This window comes from Lycium barbarum, chromosome 5, assembly GCF_019175385.1.
Source record: "Lycium barbarum isolate Lr01 chromosome 5, ASM1917538v2, whole genome shotgun sequence".
In the NCBI taxonomy this organism is placed as follows: Eukaryota; Viridiplantae; Streptophyta; class Magnoliopsida; order Solanales; family Solanaceae; genus Lycium; species Lycium barbarum.
In genome coordinates this window covers 1,736,834-1,763,787 of record NC_083341.1, presented here as the reverse complement: position 1 = coordinate 1,763,787, position 26,954 = coordinate 1,736,834, and the positions used below count along the sequence as shown (strand labels likewise).

The 26,954-nt window shown below is 35.1% G+C and overlaps 2 protein-coding genes across 2 annotated transcripts; one reads left to right on the top strand and one right to left on the bottom strand.

Annotated features, from left to right (window-relative positions):
• The first annotated feature begins 808 nt into the window (after positions 1-808).
• LOC132640069 (large ribosomal subunit protein eL38) lies at positions 809-4,204 on the top strand. The gene is made up of 3 exons (XM_060356493.1): positions 809-966; positions 3,582-3,765; positions 3,981-4,204. The coding sequence occupies exons 1-3, from the start codon at positions 964-966 to the stop codon at positions 4,001-4,003; spliced, it is 210 nt and encodes a 69-aa protein (XP_060212476.1). The 5' UTR covers positions 809-963; the 3' UTR covers positions 4,004-4,204.
• A 530-nt stretch (positions 4,205-4,734) lies between these two features.
• On the bottom strand, positions 4,735-10,559 carry LOC132640068 (uncharacterized). The gene is made up of 5 exons (XM_060356492.1): positions 10,403-10,559; positions 8,835-9,331; positions 7,036-7,419; positions 6,111-6,336; positions 4,735-5,305 (listed from the first exon to the last, which is right to left on the bottom strand). Exons 1-5 carry the CDS (start codon positions 10,490-10,492, stop codon positions 4,850-4,852), a joined length of 1,653 nt encoding a protein of 550 aa, XP_060212475.1. The 5' UTR covers positions 10,493-10,559; the 3' UTR covers positions 4,735-4,849.
• Between the last annotated feature and the right edge of the window lie 16,395 nt (positions 10,560-26,954).

Below are 26,954 nucleotides of genomic sequence, written 5' to 3'. Positions count from 1 at the left end.
TTTGCAAAAAGTCTGCCTTATGCGGCAGACTTTTCCTTAAGGTTTAACTAAAAGTCTGCCAGAGACAGCCGATTGTGCCTTATAAGACAAACTTTTTGCAAAGCCTTACCTTGCGTTTTTTTTTAACTGAGGGGGGCTCGAATCCAAAACTTCGGAATATTTTTTGCCACTTTTTAAGCGAAAGACAAAAATTAAAGAGCAACAATTTGAGGGACAAAAATTAGGAGCCGTTTGCACATGATTTCATCTCATGAGATGAAATTATGTTTGGATATGCAATTTGAATTTCTTAAGTTGCAATTTTTTTTTATAAACAAAAAAACCCCATAAGTTATGAAAATCATCAAATTTTTTCCAATTCTTATACAATCTTACCAAATGTGTAAATCATAGTTCATAATAAAATTAATACGCTACTAGAAGGCCTTTCTAAAAAATACAACATCAATTGATCAAACTTTAGTTCATTAAAAAGGAAAATTTAACATGAATAATAATGTAACTACTCTTTAATATAGTCCTCCAACATGGTGCGAATAATATATCTACCAACTTATAGTTGGTAAACATGATTGATAAATATATCTACCAACTTATGAGTCTTTTTTTACAAAATATAAATGTATGAGTCAAATTTTACATTTATATTTTTTAAAATCATGCCTTTTTGAATAATTTAAAATTTCATCTCATGACATGAAATCGCATGACCAAACACCTACTTAAAGACTACTCAGGTCACCTACTTAAAGACTACTCCAAAAGAAGCACAATCTGCGCAAAAAAAGAAGAAGATAAATTTAGTAACAAAACAACTTTTTACTAAAATAAATAATTTATTTTTTTTATAAGTGAACTAGGGTTTTAGCAAATCATATTTATATAGCTTTATTCTCTCCCTTACCTTGTTTTTTCTATCTCTTGAGCTAGCCGTCATCTCCTCCTTTCCCCCTACCCCCAAAAATGGTACATTTTCTCCTGTTTTTTCTTCTTTCTTAGATCTGTAAAACAGCCTATATAGTTGCGTTGTTACAATATTTGGACCTGAATTTGAAGTTTCAAACACAATATCACTATAGTTAATCTTTTGTATTATATGTCATATTTGTTTTATGATTCTGAACTGTAAATGAATCTTTATTTTGTGGGGTTACTTCTATTTGGGTTCACTTGCATAAATTAGGTGTTTATTGAGAAAAAAATAGAGTTTTTTTTTGGAGGAAAGTGTTACAATGTGGGGCTATTAGTGTAAATGTCTAGAGTTTCCTCTTTTTCCTGTATTGGGGTTGCTTTAAGATTTTATTTTTTGGAAAAAAATTGGCCATTTTATTGTTAGTTAAAGTTTTGGAATCAGTAATTTAAAGTTTTTAGCTTAGTAAATTGATAGTTATTCTGTATTGTCCCTTCTTGGTTTAACAATTCTGACTTGTAATGAATCTTGATATTGTGGGCTCTCTTTATTTGTGTTTTTTTTTTTTTGGTTCCATGTTTTGTTTATCCAAGAAAAGGGTAAAAACTTGGGCATGTTTTTGATCTACTTAAGTAGATGTTTATTGAGATAAAGATGGATTTTTTTTTTTTGGAGAAAAGTGCTATAATTGAGATTATTAGTGTAAATGTTAAGGTTTTCTGCTTTTCCATTTAATGGGGTTGCCCCAAAATTCTATTTTGAGACATGTTTGGCCATTTTATTGGAAGTTTTAGTTTTGGAATCAATGTTTTTGGTTTGTTTTCTTAGTTTCTTTGCTTTATAATATTTTGACCTGAATTTGAAGTTTCAAACTCAATACCATGATAGTTAATCTGTATTATATCATATTTTATTTTAGTGATTCTGACTTATAATGAATCTTTATTCTGTGGGTTTCCTCTATTTGGGTGTTTTTTTCCATTTTTCTTTTAACTTGGACGTATTTAGATTTTTATTGGGATCAAAATGGATACTTTTTGGAATAAAGTGCTACAGTTTTGAGAGTTTCTTCCTTTCCCCTTTAATGGTTTTGCTCGAAAGTTATATTTTGGGACAATTTTGGCAATTTTATTGGAAGTTTTAGTTAGTTATTTAGTTTCTTTGCTTTATAATGTTTTGACCTGAATTTGAAGTTTCAAACACAACACCATGATAGTTAATCTATGTTATGTCGTCTTTGTTTAATGATTTCGACTTGTAATGGATCTTTATTTTGTGTGTTTCCTTCTTTTTGTTTTTCCTTGACTTGCATATATTAGTTGTTTAGTGAGATGAAAATGGATTATTTTTGTAGGGAAGCGCTACAATGTGAGAGTATTAGTGTAAACTGTAAATGTTTAGAGTTTCCTCCTTTTGCTTTTAATTGGTTTTCTCCAAAATTCCATTTTGGGACAAGTTTTAGTTTACTATACAAAAAATAAAAGAGAAAACCTTGAACTTGTTTTAAACGGATTAAACCTGCAGAATTTGAATTGATTTGGGGGGTTGGTGAGGTTGTTGTTGATTGAGATACATATTGAGACTTCTGTACTGTTCATCTTTGTTTTGATGATTCTGAACTGTGATGAATCTTGATTTTGTGGGTTTCCTCTAATTGGTTTTTTTTCCTGTTCCATTTTTTTGTATATCCAGGAAAATATATAAACTTGGACATGTTTTCTACCTGTATAAAGTAGGTGTTTTTTGAGATAAAAATAGAGGCTTTTGGAAGAAAGTGCTATAATGTCACGGTACTAGTGTAATTGTTGGAGTTTCCTCCTTTTCTCTTTAATGGGTTTGCTCCAAAACTCTATTTTGGGACAAATTTTTTGGCCATTTTATTGGATGTTTTAGTTTTGGAATCAATAAGTTAAAGTGTCAAACTTAATAACATGATCTGTATTATTTCATCTTTGTTTAACGATTTTGACTTGTAATGAATCTTGATTTTTGGGGGTTCTCTCGATTTGGGTGTTTTTGTTCTATTTTTCGTTAATCCAGGAAACGGTTAAAACTTGGGCATGTTTTCGACATCCATAAAAACAGAGGCTTTTGAATGAAAGTGATACCATGTCAGACTATTAGTGTAAATGTTAGAATTCCCTCCTTTTCCCTGTATTTGGTTTGCTCCAAAATTCTATTTTGGAACTATTTTGGCCATTTTATTGGAAGTTATATATTTGGAATCATAAAATAAAAGGAAAAACACAGTTTTAGACCTGCATAACTTGAATTGATTTGGGGGTAGGTAAGTAGGTGTTGTTGAGATACAGATTGAGACTTTTCAAGGGGAGTGTTACTATGTTGGATTGTATATAAGAAATGTTCAATTTATCTGCTCTTACCTTCTTATTTGAGCAGGTTTTTCCATTTTTTGTATGTTTGAAATCAAGAACATTTTTACTTCCTCTGTAATATGTATATACGCCTACAACTTCGTGTTTGGGGATGAAGATCTTTATCTTGTTGTTTATTCCATCCTTAGGTTGTTATAATGTGATTGATGCGATTTCTTGTTTCCTGGTAATTTTCAGTTAATCAGGAGATTTGATTAGTTGATATTGTATTTGGGCCTGCTGAAGACTTCTTTGTGTTCTGTTTTTGTTAATTCTTTACTTGATATTTATTGTAGCCTAAGCAAATCCACGAGATCAAGGATTTCCTTCTTACAGCCAGAAGGAAGGATGCCCGAACTGTCAAGATCAAGAAAAACAAGGATATGGTCAAGTTCAAGGTTCGCTGCTCCAAGTACCTCTACACACTCTGTGTGTCCGACTTTGAGAAGGCTGACAAGTTGAAGCAATCACTTCCTCCAGGTTTGCAATCTTTTAACTGCTACATTTTGCCAACTACGGTGATATTCGTGTAACGTTTATACGTCTGTGTCTTGATTAATTGTGACTTGTATGTTCTCCATCTTGATTTACTGAGCCTACCAAAAGAGTGTAGATGTCTTATCAGTAATGGAACATTTGGTATTGTCTGAGTTGAATATGAATTTAACAGGCGGATTACATTTTGAATTTTGTAGGTTTGAGCGTGCAAGACCTGTGAAGAAGGATTTATGCTTTTCATAGAAGGATTTATCTGTGTGTTTCCTTTGCAATATGTCTTGCCCTTTGGCATGTCTAACATTTTAAGCTTTTAGATATTGATTGTTGCGTTACTTTTTTACTCATTTTGACAGTAATTTTGAGCCTTAATGATGCCAAATGAATTTTGATTGTTAGATGCCTAAGTTGATGTTTCATGCCTCATTGAGTTTCTTTAGGTTATTTTCAGTATCTTTGAATTCTCCAAGAATTAGGAAATTTTTGGCATTATATGCTTGATGTGCTTGCATTTCCCTCTCCACCACTCATGGTATATAAATAGGCGGTGAGTAGGAAAAAGAAATAACTTTGTTCAATTTGAAGTTGGACTTCATAATTCTCTATTTGATGAGCTGTGACTCTTTTAGCCAAAATGAAGTCTTGAGTGGCCAGGCTTATTTGGTACTAGTTTTAATGGGAGTAGCATGTACTTGGTGGAATAGTAAAATAAACTGATCCGGACACCACAATTCTCAAAAGAACGGTGCCTATAAATTAAATAAACCTGGATCCAACTATTTTAACTTTCACTAGTGATTGAAGTTCTCGAGCTCACTTTTCTTTTGTTTTGGGTTACTGCTGCATGTATAGATAATGTTGATTATTATTCAGTGTATAACTTAGATAAACCCTTCTGATAACTTGCTGCAATTTGTTAAACTACAATGAGCTTGTAAAAATTAAGACAAAAATACACTCTTAAACTATCAGAGAAGGAACATGCATTTCTTTATTTATGGTCAATGATAAATGCAGCATTCAATTACAAATGATTTGCCAAAGTTATAGTGAGAAATCATTTGGCATTTCAACATACACAATAGGCAAAGAGTGAAGTTCCAGCAGTGTTGTTGGGATTAAAGACTCCTATACCAGACCTGTAACCATGGCCAACATAAAAGCACCCATTGCTCACTGACATACCCCCATACACAGTTGCACCTGTCTCGTTCGACCACAATATTTTCCCAGTTTTTGCATCGATGGCGTAAATGGGACCTCTCGGATTTTGTGAACCAGCTAACAACACTCCATTGGCAACAGTTATAGGGTTTGATCTACCGTTGTTTGGAACTGCGGTTGTCCATAGGATTTTGCCGGTTTGAGCATCCATTGCCACCCAACCTCCACCTGTTGTCACATTTGTCGATGGGTACAATGTGTAGTTTAAGTTATCGCTGTTAGCAATGCCAGTGTACACCCTCTTTGTGTCTGTGGCTGCTCCCCATATGCCGCCTCCTCCTACGCCTCCAGGACCAGCTTCCTGCATACATCAACCTCATTTTCTTTAGTGTTGCATCATCTTCAAGTTTGACCGTGTCTATTTTTTTAATACAAAATTTATCTGATAACCCCTTAAATTTGTTGCAATTAGTGAGAAGAGAACCATGAGGTCTTAGGTTCAAATATTTACGGAGATAAAAAAAATATTAGGTTATTTTTTTTTATCTGTTTAAATTTTAGTAGGAAGAGTTACCGGTACTCGTGCTGGTGGGAGATAAAAGGTATCATGTGAAATAGTTAAAAGTGTGTGCAAGTTGGTCTAAGACGAGAAACCTCAGCTATGCTATCAGGTGGGATAGTGGGAGGTAGCAGGTATTAGATGCAATAGTCGAGGTGCTTTTAAGTTGGTCTAACCACCATCCTCAAAAAGAAAAACTTGTCCACATTTATCTACTGGACACCTCAACTATAATATCAGGTGGAATAATAGGAGGTAGCAAATATATGGTGAAATAATTGACTGCACACAAACATGCCCAGCAACCACTGTTATTTAAAAGCATTGTCACAGTTATCAAAATAAATAGTCGAGGTGTGTACGAGATGGTCTGAGATCACTGTCTTTAGAAAAAGGTTTGTCATAGTTATCGACTAGACACCTCAACTATGCTATCAAATGGAATGGTGGGAGATAGCAGATTTTAGATGGAATAGACGAGATGTGTGCGTAAACTAAATCAAACACCACCATCGCTATAGATATTTATCAAAGTTATCAACTAGACACCTCAACTATACCGGTGACCAAAAAGTAGTAACGTTTGTCTAAAAAGGAGAGCACTTACAGTAGTCCAGAAGAGGTCACCATTATCACGATTCAATGCCCATGCAATTCCACTCTTCTGCACAGCTGCTACAATGTCTAGCTTCTTTGTTCCATTAACAAGCACACTTAACATCATTGGAGCTTCACCAAAATCATAATCAGGGCTCGGGCCAACCGGGCAATTAGGGTTCGTCGAATTTGCGCACGCGACAAACCACACGTCGTATCCTCCAATCTGTTTGTACCTGTTCGCGACAAATTTTGTTAGCAGAAAATAGATAATTGCAATCACAAAACAAATGTGATAAAAAATCATTTTAATGATTATTTTGTTAATAAATTGAATTTCATTTAAGACGTGTAATTTTGACTTACATAATTTTAATAATCCGGGGAAATGACGCTGTATGTCTATTTTTGAAAATATTTACGCCACGTACCCCATACTTTGTGTATAAACACCCGATTTAGCCCATATTTTTGTATAAACACCTTTTCTATACTATTATACACTCTTATAAGGTTGATATATTATGTATAACACTTTCCTCCCAGTGTATATGTATAATATTGTAAATTGGGCTACGTGGTGGAAATATTTTTAAAAGCTGTACATTTTTGAACTTTCCCGAATCCGGAAAAATTACTCTTTATGTATTTTTTTGAAAATATTTACGCCACATAGCCCGTTGCTTTGTGTATAAACACCCGATTTATCTCATATTTGTGTATAAACATTTTTTATACAATCTATAATAATGTAGCATAATATTGTATGTTGGACTACCTACACGTAGCGTAATATTCTTAAAAGCTGTACATTTTTGAAAATTTCCCTTATATTAATCAAAGTTTGACTTGGTCGATCAACATGTCATGAAATTAGAATATAATCCAAATTTCATTATGAATTTAATCCAATAAAATTTTGATGTCTACAGTACCATTCGATCTCACCGGTATCCAAATCCAAGGCCAACATCGAGTTCGAATGGTTCTCGGGCTCGATGCATGGGTCAGGTCTGGTCGGGTTCGTTTGGTTCCGTTGATTTTGCTCCTTTTGGCAGTCCTCAATGTGTTTAGGGACGGAGTAGAGGTTTCCAGTGGCGATGTAGACGTGGTTTCTCCGCGAATCGATGGAAGGGCTGCTCCCCCATATGGCGGCGCCAGAATAACCGCCTTTTTTTCCACCATTTTCTGGCAGCATGAAGGTTTTCCATAGTATTTTTCCTGTTTCAATATCTAACTTGAGGAAGCTACCACGAAAGTAGCAACATTCATCGATTGTAGCACCTTCTTCTAGTGATGAAGTTCCTACGTAAAAAGCTCTACAAACATGGAAATTTGCATTGATTTTTGTTAGCACTATGACACATAGAAAATAATGGTGGAACTAGGAATTTTGACAAGAATAGGAAAACAATTAAAAATCATACCAAAAATTTGATTCTATAACTCCCATCAGTGTTTTAAAAGGCGTTTTCGGGGGAGTCCCGGGGCGGGGCGTACCAAAAATACCCCAGGGCGATGGGTCGGGGCGAAAGTCCCAAAAGGCGTACGCCTAACAATTCGGGGCGTATGCCCGGGCGTTTGGGGCGAGGCTTTTTTGTTGGGGCGTGTTGGGGCGTAAGCCCAGAAAACTTCTTCAAACTAAAACGAAATTTGTTAAATAAGTCCTGAGTATAATGCCTAAATTCTCGAAAGTCAACATGTAATTACTCAAATGTTTTAAAAAGGAACTGAAATATTAAATTTAAAAGTCAAGACCTTTTTTTTATTGCTAGAATGCCTAATATATGTTCTTTTCCAATTATTTATCTTGTCTTCTACTATCTCAAAAAAGTAACGAGCAGTCACTTGTACTTGTAAGTAGCGTATAATAGATTGTTCTAATTAGTTTTTTTGTGAGGGTGGAGCATATATATATATATATATCACTTATTTATAGTTTTCTTCAATTTTTTACGCTATTTCACCTATTTAAAAGTATTTATTATAATTATATCATTTTATAAAATACTAAAAATTAAAACTCCATGGGGCTTACGCCCCGTGCCTCGGGGCTTTCGCCTCACTGAGGCAGACGTAAAACGCCCTGCCTTACGCCCTCGCCTTTTAAAACACTGAACTCCCTTATGCTAGGGAGATTAAAAAATTTATGTATGTGTAGAAGATTTGTGTTTATCCTATTTCATCCTGTTGAATTTATGTGATATAATTTGACTTTCATGGAGTGTAAAAATGAAGGATTTTTTTTGAATTCCATAATCTTAAACGCGTCATACATTTGTGTGACTCAGAGGCAGAGCTAGAAGGCTACCTATTGATTCGATTGAACAAAATCACTTTAGTTCAAATACTATATTTATATTAAGAAATCCACTAAATATGTACCTAAATCCAGAATCCTGTTATTAACACCTGACTATGATACATAGGCACTTCAAGTAAAAATAAGGAAGCTCTTTACCCCCAAAAGTGAAATTTCTTGGGGCAAACCCAAATTAATTTGCCTCAAAATGAATACTATACACCAAATGAAAACCCTAAAATTATAAAAATGGAAAGGGTTGTGGGATATTGTGTTCATCCGAATCTGTAACTAAGACTGTAGCTCTGCCCCTACTAAAAAAGTAAAATTTTTCAAAACAAATTAAAATTACTTGGGCCGCAAAGTGGGCACCGAACACCGAGCAGAGCAGGAAACTTAAAAAAATGGGGTTGTGGGGTCAAGTAAACATACCCCTTGTAGTATGTACCAGACATGGTAACAACACTAGCAGGATGGTCATCCAATCTTGTACTCCAAATAAGATCTCCATTACTTCTTTTCAAACCAAGAACCAAACTTGGCCCATAAACTCCAACAATCACCAAATCCCTATCACTTACAACACTTGGTGTTGCTCTTGCAACTATACTTGTAACATTAGGCAATGAAGATGAATTAAATTTCCCATTAATTCCAGTCAATTCTTGCACACTTTTTTCCCAAACTACAACTCCATCTTTGGCTCTCACTGCATATATATTGCCATTCCAGCTAGGAAAATATAATATTCCAGCGAATATCGCTGGCGTAGCCGTTATATCTTTTCCGGCTTTGAATTCCCATTTTAACCTCAGCTTTGAAGCAGTCATAGGACTAATTTTTCTTTCACCATAGGCAAATCTTTGATTGTACAAATCACCACCATGGTTCATCCAATTTCCTGATGTGTGATGCTTCCTGTTATGCCACTGTATTTGAAACAAGATGTATGTTTAGAAAGAAAAATAAAAAATGAGAGGTTACTTTTTTTTTTTGATGACATGGGAACTCGCACCCGCTACCCTTTGGGTGCGCACAGGGTAAAAGAGGTTACTTTTATATGACAATTTGAAGAAATTTATATTAATTGTCGTATCACCTGAAAAAAAAAAGGCAATCTATTTGTTACAATAGTTCAAATACACTGATAATATAAAAAGTTTTCTACAATGTTAGATCTTTATATTGTCTACCCGTAGAGGCGAACTCAATATATGAAGTTTATGAGTTCTGCCTCGCTTGCAACAAGCCGTTTATGCTATTGGATTCACAATTTACTATGTATATATTTAGTGAATTTATACAAGATTTGGGCTAAAACTGTTGGGTTTTTTCTAAACCCGTACCATATATTGTCCATCCGCCCCTGACTACTTGCAATATGAATTACTGACTTGAAGAATAAAAGACGAGTAAGCTTTTTAACTGGTTAAATTTCACTGACAAGGCAAAATTTCATCACATGTTGACAGTTGAACATAAGTTAAATCTTTGAAGAAAAGAGTTTAATATCTATAAACCGACAATAGTATCAAACAAATTTTATACCGTTAAGTCATTTAGAAGATAACTATAAATAATTGTTCATAAAAAATGGGACTAGTAACTTAAAAATAAGGCAAATTACATGCTATTACAGTTAAAACACACAACAACCACCCCAACAGTTTGAGTGATATCTTGAGAAAAGGTTTAATATTCGGTGTATCCTATATGTACTCAAGTTTATTGGAAGTATTTCAATATGAGGTAGCATCATCGATAATAAATGAAGCCAACGACCCTCTAAGATCAAGCTATATACAATTACACCCTCGAGTGACAGTCAAATGGGGACATAAATACGAGATGCCCAATGAAATGATCCGCCGAGTAAAGACAAGGGCTGCTTCTTTCTAATGAAGCTAAAATAAACTTCTTCATATATATGCATGCAATTGTGTGAAAAATCTATATGAAGTTAAAAAAAGAGACAGATGTATAGATAAATATATACTTACGTTTGGATTAGATTTGGCACAAACTGACAAAGCACAAAAGATCCATGATATAAAGAGAAACATATTGTTGGAGAATAGATGAATTGCCATTGGAAATAAACCAGAATTTGGTTCCCTCTGAGAGTTAATTATATAGAACTGCTAATTAAGAGCTCAAGGGGAGTTTGTTAATTATTTTTAAAAGTTAAATCCAGGAGTTGACTTTTCACGTTATCTTCAATTTTTGATTAAGTTGTAAGTCGTGTACAATTTAATCATATGCATGTTAGAATTAATTAAAAGGTTGCGTAGGTCAATTGTTACCAATAACATAGTCTACGATTTTATCCAGTTCTATATTACTAATAGTCAAATTTGTCCTACTGGATACTTCAAAATCATGCCCTTATATTCCGGTTGATTTATGCAAATGTCTCTTTTTTAGGTCATCATTTAGTTCTTGTTCCTACTTTTTAAAAATTGTATAAGTATAGTTCTCTGGACTGATAAAACATAGACTATGTCTAAGGTCTGCACAATTTTAGACCGTGGAGTGACGTTTTCTTATAAGATTTTCAGGTTGCACAAAGAAATCCTTTAGATCGCCATCTAAAAGGCTCATAAGTTGCAAGAGAAATAAAAAGATGGTCATTTACTAAATAGATATCCTAAAATGGGGTAACCAACAAAAATATATGTTATATTCATACTAATCTCCAGCTTAAGTTTTTTTTTTTTTTTTGTGGTTGGGGTGGGGGGATTTATTTTGAATAACCAATTAATATGAAATATGTAAAATGAACAAATTGAAGACTATTGAAAATATATATATAAGCTGCATTGGTCATGCTACAATGGAGGGGAATCTTACGCAATTAATTAAATCTCAGACTTAATATAATTGTATAGCAAGTTTGACACGCTTGCCAATAATTTAGACAATTCTAATTTCTAAGAGGAAGAGAAATAAGGCTTCATTGAAAAGTCAGCTTTAAACTCTAACAAATGATTGTTGAAGATATAATTAAATAAATAAAATTTACATTATTTAATAATTTAAGATTTTAAATACAATTGTCACTTTTATATCATGTTAGAGGTCCTGGTTCGTATAGAAAATTTTGATGGTTCTACAAGGACTATATTGTTGTGATTCTTAGCTTCCTCCAGTAAAATGTACGGGTAATCATCAAGTATTGACACCAAATTAATTATATACATGTTGGCTCATATTATTTGTTTAGCTCCAATAATCCATGTTCATGTTTTTTCGGAGGTTTATATGCATGATACGTGTTTGCACATATATACACACACTTTTCTCACTTATACATGGTTAGTTAACATATATTTTTGCCTCATTAAATCACTAATTAACCATGATAGTTTGATTGATTATCCAGAATTCGAGATCATTAGTTTCAACTCTAGAGACATAAATAATAAGATCTCATCTATGTCAACTCTAGAGATCCCATCTAACCATAGGTATAAGATCTCATCTAATATTTCAACTCTAGAGAAGTAATAATAAATGCCAAATTTTTAGAGTTTGATCAAATATTATTTAGTCAAAAGCAGAATAAGATCAATTTGCAAACGAAGTTGACAATATCTTAATATGTTTAATTTTGCTCCTTTACAATTTATAAAAACTTAAATATAATTAATTAAAACGCGGAAGTCTTGTTGATGCAACTTTAAACACGAAAATTGATGTACATTTTAAACAACTTGTCTTTAGCCTTGGTAACTCATAAATTCCCTCAAATAATTGATATACGCTGAATGTCATTTATACCATTACAATACTGATTTTTTCCTGTAGTTGGTAGATAATGAAAAAGACAATAATCTCTTTATAAGAACTTCCATTCTTGAACGATTTGAAATACGAAAGTGAGTTTAATGGCCTAAATCATTTATGTGATATAATTTGACTTTAGACGGTGTTTAAAAAAAAAACAGAAGACTTTTGAATTTGTGATTTTATATTTGGATGAGTATCCAACCCAAAGCCTTATAAGGCAAAGGTGAAACTTGTATCTAAAAAATAAGGCGAATACATGCTACAAAAGGTAAGTATAAAAATTTGTTACTCCTACTATCGGTGAATATTAGTTAGCACAATAAGTGAAGAACGGTCAACTCTGAATAAAAGAAATGAAAGGGTTAACACATACAGAGTATACTATTTTGAAAACGTCGACGAAAACCACTAGACAGTGAAAGATATGCAAAGGAATAATTTGAAGAAATCGATCGATCAAGTGTATACCTAAAAGAATTCTAAAAGATGAAAAAGCTATTGGATCGGAAAAGATGCATAATGCATCTATTGCAACTTGCATGATAACTGTTGGATATTGGTTATGGGTCGCGGGTCGCCCATGTGGACTGACCCGGCTCGGTTTTTTATTCTGAAATGATAAGATGAAAATTAACTTCCCTTGAGAAGCTACCAACACAGTAAAAAGTCCTTGAGAAGTTACTAACACAAAAAAAGAAACGTGAGAGTGGGATAAGATTATGGGAATGTGCTGGTGTTGGTTTCTTTCACTTTATCAACCGTAAAAACATAACCTCCTCTTTTATATATGAAAAATACTCCAGCATTCTCCATAGATACACAGAATAGAATAACACACAGTAAAGAAAAGAGAGAAGTAAAAGACATCTAGTTCGTGAAAAAGTACTTCGTTTCCAAGTGAGACGAAGTCAAATTTGGAGCAATTTTTGTGGTGATCTTGTGCAAAACTTCCGCTGCTAACAGGTACATCATCTTTGTTCTTGTTTCAAGATATGAAAACCTTCATTGGCATCAGAGCTACTGTTAATTGTTCACAGTCTGAGTATTTTTTTCTTCTCTCTTGAAATATCTGCGTTGTTATTTTTTTCTTCTTTCGATATAATAGAACGCTACAACAGATTTGCTAAGAAAAGAATCATTGTTGCATTTTCTTTTGCTAATCTATTACAAACAAAGAGAGAGAAAGAAATTACTTTAAAATTGGTTCCCGTGTTTCCTTTTTGTTTGTTTGGGTGTGAAAAAGAAAGTGTTGCTCTTCAATAAATTGTGGTCTTTACTTTGTAAAAGAGTGAAGTTGCAGCACTTTATGGAAAAGGTGAGTGTTCAGAAAGTAAAATGTGTGGTTGTCATTGAATTACGTGTGGTTACCATTGAATTACTAAGACCTACATGTCTATTGAGTATGACATGAACAGAAAAAAAAGGAAAAGAAAAGTACTTTATTGTACTAGTACTATTTGCAGAGATACACTTTAATAGTAATGTCATTTCTTGAATTAGTGGTCCACTTGATTAATGTATTTCTTTAATTGTGTAAAAGATATAGCAAGTTTTTTTTTTTTTTTTTGAAAAGTCATGTCATATTCTCAATACACATTAGTGTAAGGAGTTTTCTACGATTGAGAAATCACCGGGCATTAACGTGACATCAGGGGCAAAGAACTTGCCTAAATATAATAAAATTATTTCCTTTATTCGATGAAGTTGCTAAAGACTAGAATGGTTGTTGTTTTAGTAAAAAAATTTTAACCTCCTAATAGCCATGTCATTTTATTGGTATATGATCCTTGACGTAATTTTGTCTTCTACAAGTAATGTGGCATGTGTTGTCATATTGAATGGTATGTCCATTATTATTGTTTCATTGTTCCCATTTCAGACATGGCTGGACAGGGACAAGCTCGAAGTACTCCAAGTGGGAGTTCCCGAAATTGAGCAAGGAGACAATGTAGAAGAGTACGTCGTCGTGGGACACATTTCCATGGACGTGAAGTCATAAGGAATAATTGTCACACCCCGACCTTACTAGGGTGTGATGGGCACCCGACCCCATATCTGGAGCCGAGCGAACCCACTGACTCTTATTACATATATAAACTCTTGAATCAATTAAGAATAGAATACATAGTAAGCTCTCCAATTTTGTTTTCTTTTCATAAGTAAAGTCTATCATCATGTGGGACCCGTGACCTGAAACATAGTAACATATCGACTGGCGAAGCCGTCTACAAAACTGACACTCTATACCCACGACTCTGTCTGCAAAGTCTCTAACATCGAACAAAACATCATGGCTCATATACTCTGATTCGGCAGCACTCCAGAACAAGTGGAGCCTACCAACCCCGCTGGAGCATCTTCTATGCTAACTTCGCATCCTTTGGGTGTACCTGCGTGGCATGAAACGCAGCCCCCGAAGAAGATGGGTCAGTACGAACAATGTACTGAGTATGTAAGGCAAGAGTAAAATCATAAGATCATGGTAGAAAACATAGAGAATAATATATAGTAAGAACATAACTTGTACCTCTGTTTGCCTCTTAAGGCAGATATCATGTAAGCTAACTTTCCCTTTTTGAAACGACTTATAAATATTTACATGTAAACTGCCCAACCATATAGGTATGGTGTACTTCTGTCTGAGCATATCATGGAACAAAGGAGTAACCTGAACATATGAGTGCCCCTGAGGGCGGATGCCATGCATGCTTTATCTGGTCACGTCATATCATGTCGTATCGTATCATATCATGTCATATCATATCATATCATATCATATCATATCATATCATATCATATCATATCATATCATATCATATCATATCATATCATATCATATCATATCATATCATATCATATCATATCATATCATATCATATCATATCATGTCATGTCATATCATGTCATGTTATATCATAGCACCGAACAAGTCGGCTCGCCCACATTGCGCCGAAATACATCGGCTCGCCCATATATCCCGCGTCCGGGCATCCCGCGTCCGGGATGATAAGCCAGCTGACCAGGTGGAAATGAAACATGTTTCCCTTCCCATTTCCCCATGTATCCCTTCCCCCCACCCTATGTACATATTCATATCTCATATACATATGTCATATAAGCATGCAGGAGAGCCCAAAGAAAATCATGTATCCATCGGAGTGACGTAAGGTCGGTGACCTCCGATTACATTATGGAACAATCGAGATCGCTTTGTCTCAGCTTGAAGGAACGAGTATTTTAAGGCGAGACTACCAACAGAGGATAGCGTTGAAAGGAACATAGAAGGAAGTCATGGGTGTCATAGAAGTCAATTCATTTGCTTTGGAATCTTTAGAAGATAGTGTCATAACTAAGAAATAGAATTAAAGATCGAGAACTAGTTTGATACTTTCATACTCATATGGAATCCTTAACTTAGAACTCTTAGTCATGGAATCATCCTTGTCATACTTATCATAGGCATATTCTCTTTCTTAACATCATCATTATCATTGTCATCATAGAAGTGTCCTCGTTAGCATAGTTACAGTACTTGTCATTTGATGAACGGAATAAGGATCAAAAGTTTCCTTTGGGTTCTACTTCAAAATAAGTCAAACGGAACAATAAAGAAAATCCGGGAACAATGAGCCCACCTCAGGTCAAATGAGGCGGCGTACCAAATTTACGTACATTACATTTCATGACGTCACTTGTGAGGGTTTTAAGGTAGTCGGGTCCTATTTATGCAAGTTCTAGATGTTTAGGAAGTTCTTTCCAACATTTCACACAATTTCTAGTTCAATTCTACTGAATGAAAAAAGGGAAACTTTAGGTGCGGATTCCGGAGAATAGAGTTATCCCCGAGGCTCGTATCCAACCTAGTATGCCTAAGACATGCCAAGAAAGAAAGAGTAACACCTTACATACCTTTTCTGCTTCTTATGCGACTCCAAATTCAAGTTGCAAATCCGCCAAAATCTACAATTTGGTCACATTTACCAAACCTTAATTAGAACATTTAGAAGTGGAAGGTAACATTTGTCTACCGAAATTTCGGCAGCACTTCCCTTATAAATACACCATCTCCAAAACTTTAACTTAGCCAATTTAATCAACAATAATCCGGGAATTCAACCCGGCCAAACTATCAACAACATTGCCAACAATCATAGTAACAAATTCAATTAGCATACTACTTCCTTCAAGACTTTCCAACTCCAACAAAACAATAACAACCTTATAATTTATATTCCAACAACACCATACTAACAACCTTATATTCCATACATGCAAGAACATCATATTCAATCTTCATAAACTTCTAGAACAAGTTTCCAACAATTACCACCTAAACTAAAATTGTTAAGCTTCCATTTTCCACCATAGATTTTACTACAACAACAACCAACATACAAGATAAAATTTGCTCACTCTCTTCCATACCACCTAAGCACCACACGGCCACACATACACACTACATATTTTTATGAGTTTCATTCACTTCAACATACCACAGTATGCATGAACCATCTATAACCACAACAATCATGGTACTAAGTAAAATTAATTCATCACTTCTACATAAGTCAACCACCCACATGGCTACAACATAAATTCCATATTCTCATGGATTTCATTCATTTTTCTATACAACAACATATATAAACCATTCACAACACACAAAAGAAGATGAAACCTTACCTTTCTCCTTTGATTCTTCACTTGGCTAAAATTATAACCTTGCAAGAATATGTGTTCTACTTGCCCCCAACAACTCTTCCATGTCATAGAGGACCCTCCAATTGATAGGAATACTTGAAGAAAATAAATTTTGAAACAAGATTTCAAGGACCTAGTTTTCCAAGGTCTTGGCCGAAATGGCCTATGTTCTTGCTCTCCTTCTTTTTGTTTTTCTTTCTCTCCAAATTCTTGAATTAAGATGACCACCTCTCATATATATATATATATATATTAGGCCCTCCAATCACAAAATAGCCACATGCCCTCCTCTTTATTCTTCTAGAGTTTTCTTTCCTTTTCTTGAATTTCTTTTGAATTTCTCACATGGTCAAAGAAGACCAAATGTCTTCTTTTGTACACTTTAGTCCCCAAAGCAATATGGGCATATACTTATTCCACACGGCCAACATGGAAATTTCGAGGATTTTCCTGAACATTTATGAAATTACCATTTTGCCCCTAGGCTTTCACCATATTACCATGCACCATTTTGCAAATTTCTCTTTTTACCCTTAACCTTCCTTAATATTTCCATACCATAATATTCATAAATAATATCCACAACCAACCTGTACATTAAAATAATTTTTGAAAATGGTCTCGCCCTTAACTTTCCACGACGACTTTGGAATTTCCAAACACACAAGATACGGGCTATAACAATAATGTTCCAAGGGCGACCCAAAATCTACTAAGGGATCAAAGGGCTATACGAAGGGAAGGAGAGAAGAAATTTAAAGAGTTTAAAGCTTTTAAGATGTCTCCTAATACTTCAGTGCCTGAACATATTGAACTTTTTCGGTTGCAACGAGAAGAACTGGCTAATTTTATTGAAGTCTCGGATTGGGAAGCTTTAAAAATTTTAGTAGATTCCCTCCGAGAGCCTTGGAGTGGTATTTTAGTTAATATTTATCACGATTTCTTTCTAAGTCAACCTTTTGAGGTGTATGTTCAAGAACTTGAATTCGAGTGGGAGATTATGAACTTGTAATTTAAATTGTGATTTTTTTTTAATATATGGTTATGTTGTTTAACTTTCTTTTATATCCCATTTATTTATTTATTTATTTATTTTTAAATGGGTTGAGACTTAATTGAAAGTTATTAAATAAAATTCACGCTAAGTTTTTTTTTTTTCCATTTCTGATTAAACATTTAGACTGTAGATGATGATTGGAAACTTTGTGACCTTTCGATTTTATACTAAATGTGAAGTCATTTATGGAAATTAATTGCTTGAGTGTGAATATCACATGCATAAATTTATTAAAGTAAGTATTGATGAATAAGAACTTGCTTAATTGTCTCAATCAACAGATATGGCATCTAAGAGTATCATTGCTGACTTAAACAAAGGTGAAAAACTGAATGGCGAGAATTACGATATCTGAAGTCGTAAAATGTGGTATGTACTAGAAGAGCAAGATGCTCTAGAAGGTATTAACCATGTTTTGGTTCACCCAGAAGAGGGTAACACTGCTCAACACAGAAGGGATCTGGAAACTTACAATGCGTGGAAAAAGAAAGATTCTACTGCACGTGGAATTATTGTAAGTTCTGTCGTTGATGATCTCATTCACGAATGTGAAGAATACCCTACTGCTCATGCTATGTGGGCACACTTACGAGAGACTTATGGGGGTACCACTGTGACCCGCCTTACACAGCTGACTATCAAATTTGACACTTACAAGAAGCGTCATGATCACAATGTCAAGCAACACTTTAGGGTGATTTCTAACATGATTGCTCAACTCAAAAGTGTTGGTCATGTTCTCTCTGATGAGCAGCAGGTTCAGGCAGTGATCCAGTCTCTTCCCAATAGTTGGGAACACTTGAAGGTTAACTTAACCCATAATGATAGCATCAAAACTTTTTCTGATGTTGCCCGTCATGTCAAGCTTGAAGACGAGCGTCTTGGTGCTACCAAAACTGTATCTAATGCCTATGTGGCAGAATCAAGTGGCACAAAGTCTTCTGGCTTCAAGCGCAAGAAGAATTGGAAAAATGACGGAAAAGGTAAGGAGACCGGAGAAGAACCTTCCAAGAAAAAGAACAAGCCAAATTCCAAGAAGGAAAAACGGTTTTTCAAGAAGAAAGACAAGAGTAAGATGAAATGCTACAACTGCCATGTTCCAGGACATTTTGCTCGTGAGTGTCCCGAGCCGAAAAAGATAGCATTTCAAAACGCATCTCTAAGTGCTACATATGTTTCTAGCACTGTTTTACTAACTGAATCTTATCATGTGTGGATTGTAGACTCAGTGTTGACACCCAATTTTGTCCCTCCTTTATTTCAATTTATTTACTCGGGCTTCTAAATTTATTGACGAGCTGAACACTTTATTTTCACTATTACTAATTTTCACTACTTTACTATCAACATCACGAGCATTACTTTATCACCAATTTTAAAATATTCGTCATCGTTTCATTTCTTTCGGGTTTAGAATCGTTAAATTAATTACAAGACAACACTTTGTAAAATCCTTACTTTCTATATACTAATTACTATTTATCTTCACATAATAAATATTGTACTAGTTACTAAATTAGAAGCCCGAAAATAATTAAAATAGCGGAGGAAGGACCAACAATTTTCAGCCAAATTAATGGCCCAAAATACCAATACAATATTATTCCCTACCCAAATAAATAACCCACATTTTAATACCCAACCCACATTTTTAGCCCACTATTCATTCAACATCAGCGGCCCATTTTCTATTCCTACCCGATCCAGCCCAATTTTCCCCCTAAAAACCCAATCCCTTCAACCGGCCATCTCTTTCTTTTTTGCCCTAATCTCCCTCTTCCTCATTCCCTTCTCCCTACTCTCACCGCCGCACCTCTCACCCTTCCTCTCTCCTCTCCTCACGTTCCACCCACTTCATCCTCTGCCATCTCCACTTACCCTTGTCCCCCACGCCTATCTCTTCCATATTCCCTCTGTTCCCCACGTTGATAGTCTCTCTCCCACGCTCCTCCCTTTACTTTAATACAAATTAAACCTTATAAATTAACCCGAGGTTGAATCGTTGGAAGGGGGGATTTTTTTTGGATATTTTAGGAATTGATTGAGTGTTTAGTGACACACACCATTTTCCAACCATAGTCTTCACTTTTCCGGTGAACTTTAGCCGGATATCACTCTAAATCACTATATTTTTCATACAATCAAAATTGTGGGTTTAATCGAAGCATCGTTTGTTTGTCGTCTTCGGGTAGATTCACGACCTTAACACCCCGTTCACTGCGCACAAAAAAGGTAAACCTTGATGCGTTTTCAATCTTTAGCTGCTGCTTTAGTTACTTAATTATGTAGTTTCCTTGTTGTCATATTGTTTTGTTTGATGTTGGGATGTTGTTAGGATAGGGTGTTAATTGCCAAAGAATGAATTTTGAAAGACGTCACTGTGGTTTGGATGTTTAGACTAAATTCCAGGACTTAGAATCCATTTAGAGCTGAATATACATAGGATATACAGTTGGGTTAACAAGATAAGAATAAGATATACACCCGATATACACACCCTGATATGTATATTTTAGGTATACTGTGTATATGGTTAAAACAGTTCTAAACTATCCCTCTTTACTCTATTTGTTCTAAGTAATGTACCCTGCGACAAATGTAATCTGCTTAGATTTAAATACGATACAAAATGATTTGTGTTCTGCCTGTGGTCTTCTGTAAACAATTAAACTGCATTACTGATTTAAGTGTTATCGTAGGCTATGAAAACTGGCAGTTGTTTACTGCATGAACAGGAAATGTCATGTATACATTATGATATATATATGAATTATGTATTCTAGAAACTGAGACTGTTTTGCTTCTTCTGTCACTCGTTCAACTGCCATGGAACCATTGTATATTTGACTCTATGTTTATTATGCACTGTTCGATTTCTACTGTGTAATCACATGGCTTCCCAAAGCATCTCATCTTGCTTATTATGGTGACCTGCATTTGATCATGCATCCTATGACTAGAACTTAATCTCCATATTGCCTGCATGAGTATGTTAAGCTTCCAACCCAAACTGCAGTGCTATTGTTGACTTTAAATCCATGATAAGCCTGCTGCTGTGCCTCCTCATACTTGTTCCCATGTCTAAATATCACCTTAGCCCAAGATGTGCCTAGGAATTATGTCCATTGATACCTTCATTATCGTTGCGAATGAATGCTTATCATTGAATCAAATGTCGACCTTGCATTGCATGCATTACACTACCCTTAGCTCTGAAATCTGGAAATCTGATTCGTTTTAAGCTATCTCTGCCTGTGACCAAACTGAAAATTGTTCCATTTATGTTGGGACTACTTTGTTCATTTCTTTGTTACTTGGGCATATTATTGGCTGCTGCATATTTTCAGTAAATGTTCACTACCTTTGTCTGGTTTAGTTCTGCTATTTGGTACCTGTTTCGAAGAGGGATTGCTGTTCATCTGGCCGAATCACTGCCGTATATCACTTTGGCTAAACATCGTTGACTAGTGTTATTTGTTACTTACTGTTGTGGGTTGAAGCTCAGTTGCTCGTGTAGCTATTAAAACTCTTTGTGTACATCTAATCCGAACGAGGATCCATTATGTGGGTTTAACTCCTTTTCTCATTACATGTTTAATATACCTTGTTTTAGTTGAAGGCTGTGGGACCTATGCTACGATTCTACCTACACATACTGAGCCAGATCACTTGCATAAGGATTTTACATGACTAATTACAAGGAACTAAGTGTATCACATACCTAAGCCATTGTATTTCATTTTCACGCACCTCTATTTTTCTGAGTATGTACATGTTTGTTCATTCGATCTCTGAGGATAGTTGCCCCCTTTTATCAACACCTTAATCAAATATGATCAATGTAGGGACTGACCTAGTTGGTCCATATTAGTTCAAACTGTTTGCCTTACTGTCTAAACGTTATATAGAACTACAATTGGTATTTGATGTCTTGCATCCTGAAAGTGCTTCCACAAAGGTCTACAATTACTCTAAGTGCTTGCTTTTCTTGTTATATGCTCAATCAGCCTCATAATACTTTACTTGATCCATGTTGCTGTTTGTTGACTATGAAAGTGTACACATGGAGTATACTTAAATATACACGATATATGCATAATATACTGATTTGTTTTGAGTTATATTTTACATGTTTAACCTTGTTTATTGATCGCATACTAATCGTTTTCTTTCGTTTTTATGCATGACTATCGCATACGAGTCCCTCGGATTCGTCTCCTCCCGCATTTGGTGGTGGGCTGAAAGTCCAACATGACTCCTCTTGTGTCCAGCCCCTGTCTGTAGCCCAATAAGAGTACAAAATTTGGGCCAAAGCCCAATGAACAGGGACATCCCACAGCAGCAATATAAACAGATTTGTTGGGTTTAAGCCCAATGACGTGAACAGTAACGCAGCAGCAGTCCCTGGAAATGGGCCGATCCCATTTAACCTATTTGCTCTTTTATCTTTTTTTTTTTTTTTTTTTTTTTGTGCATCTAATTTGTGTTGTATGACTAACATTTATGCTTGTTAATTAAGATAAACTTTAGTAACATTGAGGTTTTTAGTTTAGTAATGGGTAGTTAATTTCACAAATTACATTCAATTCTATTTTCTAAATTATTTATAGTATCTATAATATTCACTTGGAGTAATTGATCTTTCAAAACGGTATGCCTACATATTTTCAAGCTAAAAGAATCAAGATTCATTCTTACTATTTTAGAAGTTTAAACCGTAACAAAATCTTACATTAATGTTAATTTATTCTAAGAAATAAAAGCCAATTAGTTTTAACGGATAGCTTTTCTTTTTTCACTTTAATTCCTTTCCAACACTTGAAATACATATTTGTTTGAAACAACCTTAGCGCAATATATACATTAAGCTATTAGTCTTTATATGAAACTTTTAAATTTATTTAACATTAATCTTACAATAACTCTTTTAATTTGTGGGTTGACATAACTCACTTTTCCTTCAAATACATATAAACATCACATGTCCTATTTCTTTTTAGTTTATTTTAAACTCTTTGTGCAACTATTATTTTTCTACAAGTGTTACTTTAAATAACTTTAGAAAATACTTATAAGATATTTTCTTAAACATTTGAAACATTACATTTACACTTAGCATAATTAAATTTTAGTCCGGTCGGTTAATCATTGTTAATGGGTCTTAAAGGATGCCTAATACCTTCCCTTTAGACTAATTGAACCCTTACCTAGAATCTTAAGTTTCGCAGATCTTAAACAGAGTTAACTTTAAACATAACTTTAATGAACTTTAGGTGTCCTAATTCACCATAAATAATTAGGTGGCGACTCCTTAACAACAAACCAAAAACAGGAATCTCCAATATGTTGTACTTCTACTTTAACCCGGTTAAAAAAGGGGTATGACACTCAGAGGCCACCGACCATGTGAGTCGTGATCGAGAAGCGTTTGTGGAGTTTCGTCGATTCTCACCTGGATCAAGGTGGATATATGTAGGAAATAATGCAAAGCTTGAAGTCAAAGGGATAGGCACTTGCAAAATGGACTTGCGTGGTGGCCGAACTTTGATGTTGCATGACGTCCTATATGCTCCAGAGATCCGACTTAACTTGGTATCTGTGTCTGTTCTTCTAGATCTAGGTTTCGATTTAAAGTTTAGTCGCAATGGTGTTAGAATTACTCAAGACAATGTTTTTTTATGGTTTTGGACTCCGTTATGATGGTTTTATTGTTTTAGATTGTAATCCTTCAAACTTATGACTATTTTGTTGACCGTTGTGTAATGACATGCTATTCTAGTAACAGTGATGTTGATGTTATTACATGGCATGCAAGATTAGGTCACATAGGGCAAGACCGGATGAATAGATTGGCAAAGGAAGGGCATTTAGGTCCTTTCTCCAAAATTGAAATGCCAACTTGTGAAAATAGTCTTGCCGGAAAGATTACGTGTAAACCATTTAGGAAGGTTAAGAGAGTAGATTCCCTGTTGCAATTAATCCATTCTGATATCTGTGGTCCAATGAATGTGAGGGCAAGGTCTGGTGCTTCGTATTTCATTACATTTATTGATGATTTCATGCGCTTTGGTTATGTCTATTTGATTTCTCATAAATCTGAAGCACTTGAATACTTTAGAAAATATATGAATGAAGTTGAGAATCAATTGGATAAAAGTATAAAGACTTTAAGAACCGATAGAGGCCATGAATATTTATCAAAACAGTTTGAAGAATTATGTAATGAAAAAGGCATTACAAGACAGTTAACTACTCCTTACACACCTCAACAGAATGGTGTAGCAGAAAGGAGGAATAGAACATTATTGGACATGACAAGGTCTATGATGGCGCAGGCAAATTTACCTATCTCCTTCTGGGGAGATGCATTATTGACTGCAACCTACATACTAAATAAAGTGCCTTCTAAATCAGTTACTTCCACTCCCTATGAGATATGGACTGGTCATAAACCGAACTTGAATGATCTACGACCTTGGGGTTGTGCTGCATATGTAAAGGATCGTTTTGGTAAGTTTGGAAAACTGAGTCCAAAAGGGAAGAAATGTATCTTCATAAGATACTCAGAACACTCCAAAGGGTATGTGTTCATTGGTGAATTAGAAGATGGAAGTATAACTTAAATTGAATCACGAGATATCATTTTTTTAGAAAATGGTTTTCCCAAAAAGGGCGAAATAAAAGAAGGAGAGCCTTTTTACGAAATGTTAAATTCAGATGATCAAACAATGTCTTCGGACATGTTTAATAGTCAAATAGATCAAGGATCGGTTCCTGGTCCAAGTGGGAGTTTTGAATCCCAAAATCCTTTAGAGGAATCTGAATTTCAACAACGTAAGAGTACCAAAAAAAGTGTACCTAAACGATCTTATGAGATTGAAGATTACGTTTTCCTGGTGTCTCCCACAGAATTGGATGAGCCTAATTCTGTGATTGAGGCTTTGGCAAGTCCTGGAAAAGATGAATGGATGAAAGCAATGAACGAAGAATTGGAGTCCATGAGAACCAACAAAGTCTGGGATCTGGTTGACCTTCTTTCTGGGCGTAGGGCAATTGGGAACAAATGGGTTCTCAAGGTTAAACGTAAAGCGGACGGGTCAATAGAAAGATACAAGGCACGATTGGTCGCAAAAGGTTTTACCCAACAAGCTGGAATAGATTATGAGGAAACCTTTTCACCAGTTGTGAAGTTTACCTCAATTCGGTTACTTTTGGCTATTGTTGCACGTTTGGATCTAGAGTTACACCAAATGGACGTGAAGACAGCTTTTCTCAATGGAGAATTAAACGAGGAAATATACATGGAACAACCTATAGGTTTCATCGTTAAAGGCCAAGAAAAGAAAGTTTGCAAATTAAAAAGATCTATTTATGGCCTGAAGCAGTCTTCAAGGCAGTGGTATTTGAGATTTCACAAAGAGGTGATTTCATATGATTTCACCACGATCGATGAAAACCATTGCATCTATGTGAAGAAGTCCAATGGAATGTTTGTAATTCTTTCCCTTTATGTGGATGATATTTTATTAGCCGGAAATAATTTGGAGTATGTGAAAACTATCAAGTCATGGCTTTCAAAGTCATTCGACATGAAAGACATGGGTAAAGCAGACTATATATTGGGTGTTAAGATCCAAAGAGATCGTTCCAAGAAGGTTTTGAGTCTATCTCAAGAAACTTATATAAGGAAAATTTTGGAACGCTTCCGAATGAATAGTTGCAAACCCATGGATACTCCAATAGCAAGAGGTGAAACTTTAAGCCTTGAAATGTGTCCAGAGACTGAAAAAGAAAAGGAAGACATGTCTCGAGTTCCATATTCTAGTGTTGTCGGGAGCTTGATGTACGCTACGATGTGTACTCGTCCGGACATTTGTTATGCCGTAGGTCTGGTTAGCAGGTATCAGTCCAATCCTGGAAGAGATCATTGGAAAGCTGTGAAGAGGATCTTCCGATACCTGAAGGGAACTGTTGATTATTCGCTATGTTATAGTGGAAATGATTTACACTTGAGAGGATACACAGATGCTGATTGGGGTGGTGACTGGAACGATAGAAAATCGACATCCGGTTATGCTTTCTTACTTAATGGTGGTGCTATTTCATGGAAAAGTAAGAAACAAACTTGCACGGCTTTTTCAACTATGGAAGCTGAGTTTGTGGCTTGTGCATCTGCAGTACAAGAAGTTGTTTGGTTAAAAAGATTCTTTGAGCATTTGGACGTAGCAAAGAATTCTCAAGGATCAATGATTTTACATTGTGATAGTCAAGCGGCTATTGCATACACAAAGGATCCTAAGTATCACAGCAAAACCAAACACATTGACATCAAGTATAACTTTGTAAGAGACACTGTTATATCCCGTATTTTTGAACGTCAAATTATTTGCTGAGGTGGGGCCCACACATCGAGATTTTTTTTGGGACATCTGAAAAGTCATATTAATCACATATGTGAAGTTAAACACAACTCAAGAAGGACCCTTGGGCCAAATCAAAGTGGAAGTCTTCCACACGAATATTTTTAAGAAAACGTTTTCGGGTGATCTGACTTCTAGGGGCAAAAACGGTATTATAAGTTTGGAATTTGGAAAAATACCAAGAAATAGAAGTTGTAGATAATTGAATTAGCTTTCCAACCATAGGTTGTGGGTTCCCAGGTGACGTCGGTACAAGGAGATATGGACGTTTTAAGGTCGAAAGGTCAGTGGGCTAGGCTCAACTCGGGACCAACCAGGTTGACCCAAAATAATAATAATAATAATAATAATAATAATAATAATAATAATAATAATAAGGCCCAAATGAGAGAGGGGTGGCCGGCCAACAATGGCCCAAGCCCATGGACTTTATTAATTTCCATGTGCTAATTAATATAAGGGTCATATATGAGTCATAAACTCATAGAACTTTCAAGAAATTAGAAAGGGGAGAAAAACAAAAGAGAGGGAGAAACCTAAGGGCCATTTTCGGCCAAGCTCAAGACCAAAAAAAAAAATTTTTTT

Excerpts from the sequence above, each read along its gene's own strand:
- LOC132640068 (XM_060356492.1), bottom strand. The coding sequence starts at position 10,492 with ATGGCAATTCATCTATTCTCCAACAATATGTTTCTCTTTATATCATGG. Across the intron at positions 9,332-10,402 it reads GTGCCAAATCTAATCCAAAC|TGGCATAACAGGAAGCATCA; the intron begins GTAAGTATATAT and ends TTTCAAATACAG. Across the intron at positions 7,420-8,834 it reads TCTGGTACATACTACAAGGG|AGCTTTTTACGTAGGAACTT; the intron begins GTATGTTTACTT and ends CCATGTTTGTAG.
- LOC132640069 (XM_060356493.1), top strand. Across the intron at positions 3,766-3,980 it reads GAAGCAATCACTTCCTCCAG|GTTTGAGCGTGCAAGACCTG; the intron begins GTTTGCAATCTT and ends TGAATTTTGTAG.